The following is a 6,527-nucleotide window of genomic DNA, read 5'->3' on the forward strand; positions in this document are numbered from 1 at the left end:
AGGGAAAAAGGGAACATCATCCTGATCCCAGAGCGAGGGAACAGCCCGGATAACACCAGGAACGTTTTCTACAAGGGGACTTCATCAACACCCGGTTTGTAGAGGAAGAGCATTGTCACTTGGCTGTGTCCCAAATGGAACTGTATTCCCTATATAGTACCTGCTTTTGACCAGGACTCATAGGGCTCTGGTCAAAAGTTGTACACTATATAGGAAAGAGGATGCCATTTGGGAAACTGCCCTTGTTCACTTGGATGTTCACAGAATTTTCAAGAAAAGAACAGTCAGTGGGAGGGATTGTTGCACTCTTGGGGATGTTTGACCCCTTCCACTGCATCTGTGATAAGAGGCAATCCATCGCCAAACGTTGTATCCAGATACATTTTATTAGTCACAAAGCAGGCTTTATTCAGCATGATATTTGTAATTGTTCCCACAAAAGCACAAACTTTTTGGTCTTGTAGAGCGGTTTACTATGTTCTTATGTACTCTAATAGAAACATAATAGCACTGGAATTGTGTCCAATTTGAATTTTTTTTTTTCAAAAGTGGGTTATCAAAGTTTTTGTTTTCCTTTTTTTCCACAAAGATCAATACTACCCCCTGTGTAATGCTTTAGTGGGATATTGCAAAGTTGTGTACCATAACGGTGGAAACAATAATCCTTTAATCGTTTTGAACTGTGTGCTAAACCACCCACACTATTTAGATCAGGGGTGTCAGGGGTGATTTTGCCCCGGGGGCCGCATTCGGTCTTCAAAAATGTGTTATATTTCCACGCCATCAAAATTTGCAAGGCATACTGTAGTCCTCTATCAATTTTGGAATTTTCCATGCTCCCTGACTGTCTGGCTTTCATTTTGGGGATTATTAGCAGGCAAGACACAGGCAAGAAACTGTATGAATGTAGGTCCTTTATCATTTCTACACAGTTTTGATTTAGTTTTAGTAATTTAGTAAAGTACATTGAGTTCTTACTCAAACCACCCGCAGGCCGGATTGGTGCCGTATGTTTGACATACGGCACCAATCCGGATGTAGATTTTTTGACACCCCGGATATAGATGAAATAATGTGCATAGAGTACAAATAAATAGAGAGAACATTTGGAACTTGATATAGTTAGAGAACTACCTTTTGTATTATTTTCTGTATAGATGCCACATTCCCTAGAGAAAACTGTGTTAATGACCATAAGTGCTTAGCATTCCTACTGTAGCTAAATTAAATATGCTGTGAACTGCACAAAAACTGTGTTTCCTACACCTTTATATTCAATGACCAGGTTGTGTTTGTTCTATCACAATAATACTGTTTGGATTTTATTCTACCAACATACTGTACATGATTTTTCATGGTGTCTACATCCCAAATGGCCAACTCAGACTCAGGGGTAGACATAGTAAATTCAAATCTGTCTCCCTCCATTTGGTATGATACTTTACATTTTGTATGGTATGTATTCATTTGTGTATGTCCATCATCCATTTCGTACAATATGTTACAAATTTGCAATACGTATGATATGTTACGAATTCCAATTTGTTGTGGCTAACATTAGCTAGTTAGCTGGCTAGGTGGCTAACGTTAGCTAGGCTAGGAGTTAGGGGTTAATGTTAGGGTAAAGGTTAAGGTCAGGAGTTAGTGTTAGGTGGAAGGGTTAGCTAACATGCCAAATAGATGCAAAGTAGCTCAAAAATGTAAGTATTTGCAAAGTTGCTAATTAGCGAAAATGCTAAAATTGTCAATATGTGACTCAAACATGCAAACTTTCAGTTGCTAGGCATTTGCCCTACATTTTTTTATTTTATTTTATTTTTTATTTTTTTATTTAACCAGGCAAGTCAGTTAAGAACACATTCTTATTTTCAATGACGGCCTGGGAACAGTGGGTTAACTGCCTGTTCAGGGGCAGAACGACAGATTTTGTACCTTGTCAGCTCGGGGGTTTGAACTCGCAACCTTCCACCCCAACCAACCTCTGTCCATTGGTTTTTGGCTTAAGGAACCTTGTAACTTATGTAACCATACCAAACGTAACATGTCATACTAATTTGACTGTCACAGGTTCATGTTTACTACAGTATGTTACGTCTAGTCTTTGAGGCTAGGCTGAAATGGCACCCTATTCCTGATATAGTGCACTACTTTTGACCAGGGCCCATAGAGGTCTGGTCAAAAGTAGTGCACTATGTAGGGAATAGGGTGCTATTTGGGACTCAAAAATGTGTGTGTGTGTGTGCAAACTGTCATGCAGTTTTTTGGCCGGTTTCAAATGCTCTTTCTACTTTCTTTACACATCTTTCTTAGTAGCATTTGACTCATAGGCTTTGGGTATCATGACTGAAACTGTCTCTGTAAAGCACTGTGCTTCTCTGTGATATAAGTTACACTGTAGCAGAGGACAGAGGTATTCTGTTCACTCCTTGTATATTTTACAGTTGAGTAGACACAGTAAAGGTAAAGTGGTGATACTTGTACATGTTATCTATTGATGACAAGAGTGTACTTTTACTCCAGGCTTTTTCTTCTGCTTTTGACTTCAGCTTTATCTTGGGTTACAATTCCATTTTATACTTCAGAGAATTTTCCATTGCAATGACCTTAATACTGTATTAATTATTAAACGGTGCATATCAGTAATATCTAATTGGGGTTTTATTCATAGTTACAATGAGAAGGATTTGACCTAATGTTATGAGACTGTGATCTATGAGGTATTTTTAGACTGCTTTTCTTTCCTTTTATTACTTTTGAATAATGAACTATTTGTGCCAAAGGCTATCTTTAACGGAACATATTTATACATCAAGCCTATTCTACACGACTCATTTAAGCTCTGTATCCCTCTGCATGGTCATTTTGAGATGCTGTAGAACATAGAGTATTATTGTAAATAATGCCTTTATTCAATTGTTCGTATATAAAAAAAAAAATGAATAAGTTGATTGACAATCTTTTTAACGAAATATACAGTATATTATCATATCAGGTCCCTATTTTTCGGGTTGTTTTTTAATTTGATAGGTTGTAACTGAAAATGAGAACTGGTTCTCAATCAATATATGAAATTGTTGGCAATGTTTGGTATCTAAAAAGTGTGCTGTTATTATTACACTGTGGTCAAAGAGAAGATATTTAGATAAAGCTGGTGCAAATTGAGAATGAATGACTTCTGCATGCTTTCTGGGATGTCCTTGGCTGGTTTATCTCCACAAATCCTTCTGAACATTCAGTGCACATGTATCGGGGTAGATGGCAATAGTGTGTTGTCTCAATATTGGAATAAATGTTTGCTATAGAGAACCCAGCATTCCTGCTCCTCTGTTTTGAAGTGCAATATTGGTGCAAGTTACAACCCAAAGTACATCTTGTGAGTTGCATATCACTGATCTAGTGCTTCCCTGCAGTTATGTTGTCTCATTGTAGAGCATGGAGCTTCTACTGCTAAACATGTCAGATTCTTTAGGTGGCAGCTCTTGATGACAAAACTCTGGCTTCTTCACTGCCTGGAGGAGTTAGTGGTGGTGATGTTTTATCCGAGCATTCAGTGTTATCAGAGACCTGCTTTGTGCCTCCTCCTGAAAGACTCAGGATTACCTAGGTCAGATAACAGACAGATCTCGCTTGTGTGCCAAGTGGCACACTATTCCCTAGATAATGTGCCACTTTTGACCAGAGCCGTATGGGCCCCGGCCAAAAGAAGTGTAGGGAATAGAGTGTCATTTGAGACATAGATCTCCTTTCCTTTCTGCTCCTGTATTGGATAGCGGGGGAGACAAACACCAAAGCCATTCATACCCACAAAGCGTTTTATTAAACTTCAGTAAACTAGCATTCATTTCCCATTTATTTGAAGGCAGATCGGCAATGAAGAAAAATATTATCTTAGCTACTCTCACTCGCACTCACGGCACACTATCTCTCTGTCACATGCTCTTTATTTCTCTCTGTCCATCCCTTTCTCTCTCTCTCTCTCTCCTTATCTCTCTCTTTGTCTCTCATACACACGGGAATCTCACAGAGTGTATAGGAGAAGCAGGCCTGGTTAGCATTGCCATGTGTAATTATCATTGTTGAGTCCAAAATGTAGGTCACTGAATTGACCTACATTAAAGGAGAACGCTCTCAGGGAAATCTTATCTTGGAGAAGGAAATGGAATGATCTCAAGAAGAAGAGAGGCTTAGTGGAAAAACCTGTATGGCTGCAATACAACCACGCACATGTGAACTGGGTTTGGACACACACACACACACACACACACACACACACACACACACACACACACATACACACACACACAACCCTTACATGATCTTATGTGATCACATGTGAGTTTATGTGAAGTTAAAGTGATTGCATGTGTCAAAATGTAAAGCCACATGTGATAACATGACCTCATGTTCAATAGATGTGACAACATGGGGATGCAAAATGTCAACATGTGATACAATGCAATTACAGATGTGACCGTATTTGAACCCTTTTCACATGTGAAAGTGCAAATTCAATTGTCACATGTGAACGTTTTCCACGTGAAAAACTGCAAACTCCAAGTGAATCTTCAATTCACATATGAGGTGAAAACATGTTATTCTCCTCACATGTGAAAAGGTGGTGTTAACATGTGAACTCTATGTTAAATACATGTGAACATACTGTATGGGTTTTAAGGTGATTGGTACGCTGCTCAGCTAAAATAGTGTCAAATGTAATCAACTTGGACTTGGTAATGGGGTATATATATAGCCAAGTTATCATTACTCATTGTATATTTGTATATATTTATTATTTTTTCTATGATTTTTCTATTTTTCTCTCTGCATTGTGGGGAAAAACCCGTAAATAAGTGTTTCACTGTTAGTCTACACCTGTTGTTTACGAAGCATGTGACATACAATTTGATTTAATTTCATTTACCTAGTTAAGCAATTTGGGGGATTTCAGTATAGTTGTCTGATGTTGGAGGGACATATTATTTAGTTTTAATGATAAATATTATGATAATTATGATAAATATAATAGATTTTCGTAGGTGTATTTTTTAACAATACTGATATTTACTTTACTTCAATCCAAAGTGTAGGAATACAGGTAAAATCAGTCATTGCTGCAAACATGGTGGCATAGCAGGAAAATCTGAATGCCATGAACCAAGAGGTTGCTAGTTCAAATCCCAGGTGAAGCCATGTTGAATAATAGTTACTGTATAAATGGACATACACAATGTAATCAAATATGTACGTTGAAAACACAGAAGCTGTTCTGGGGACATCTGAATGACAGATTCTTGTTTGCCAGGCATCATGTGTTAAATTTGAATATTCACATGTGAAACTAAATGTGAAATATTATCACATGTGAAGTGTTCCAAAACCACATGATTTCACATGAAAATCATGTTGTTTTTATGTAAGGGACACAAACCATATTATTTATGTAACCTTAATTTCTAACAATTCAAAATACTATTTTCCCTATCCCCCAACCCTAATCCTTATCCTAACCCCAAAACCTAACCTTAACCCTAAACCTAACTCCTAACCCTAAAACTAACCCTAACCTTCAACCTAATTCTAACCCTAACACTATTCTACCGTAACCCTAAACTGCCGAGAAGAACCACTTAACCTTGCTGCGACTGACAAAAATATGTTTGTTTGTTTACTGTTCTTGTGGGGATTTCTGGTCCCCACAAGTATAGTTAAACACATCCACATACATACACACTCACACAGACACACACACACACACACACACACACACACACACACACACACACACGGTCGTGAATGTGTTATCCAATGAGGATTGTGTCACTAGTTGATTATGTAAAAACAGCCTGCCATGCAATGCCCTCTATACCTTAGGCATGCTGTCATGGTCATTCATGGTAAGTGGAAAGAGGATCCCTGTGTGTTGGGTTAGAATGAAACAGGAGCAGGGTTTCCTCTGAAAGACAACCCTGACCATGCTAGTGCTGCGTAGATGTGTTTGTGGTTGTTCTTTGGTCAGTAATCTAATGTACTGTATTTGTGCCATTTCACAGTCCGTTTTACAAAGACACAAAGCCTTGGAAATAAGCAATTATTTTTCCTGGCTGTATAACTTTTAGATGTGTATTTGGTTCCTTCCATGCTCTGGTTAATGGTGTGATAGTACCCAGTATGGCAGCTTCTTACAAAGCGCCACACAGCCAAGTTCACCCACCCACTCTCTGGACGCAATATAGGCCAGGAAGTAATGCACTCTTAAATAATTTGGCAAACCCCGCATCTTTATGAATGAGATAGTTGATATTTAGAATGTGTACTTTTAAATTATGAATCGTAGCTCTTTGAATAATTTACTGTTCACTTGCCATCAAGATAAGTCTTGTTTGGGACGCTGTTTGAAGTCTTATTCAAATATGTATATTTCTGAGGAACTATTCAATCAAATATATTTGAACTACTTTGATAGAATTAAGTAGTAGGACATTGCTTTGATCAGACTCAACTTGGACGGCAGGTTTTTGGCTCTGCTA

General features: G+C 38.1%; 1 protein-coding gene across 1 annotated transcript in view; it reads left to right on the forward strand.

Moving 5' to 3' along the window:
- LOC115105064 (phospholipid phosphatase-related protein type 4) overlaps positions 1-3,296 on the forward strand; it is a 39,623-nt gene extending 36,327 nt beyond the window's left edge. Inside the window, 1 exon segment of the mRNA XM_029626617.2 lies at positions 1-3,296. Within this exon segment, the coding sequence (XP_029482477.2) occupies positions 1-102 (102 nt within the window). The 3' untranslated portion in view covers positions 103-3,296.
- Positions 3,297-6,527: the final 3,231 nt, after the last annotated feature.

This window comes from Oncorhynchus nerka, linkage group LG22 (genome assembly GCF_034236695.1).
Source record: "Oncorhynchus nerka isolate Pitt River linkage group LG22, Oner_Uvic_2.0, whole genome shotgun sequence".
Taxonomy (NCBI): Eukaryota; Metazoa; Chordata; class Actinopteri; order Salmoniformes; family Salmonidae; genus Oncorhynchus; species Oncorhynchus nerka.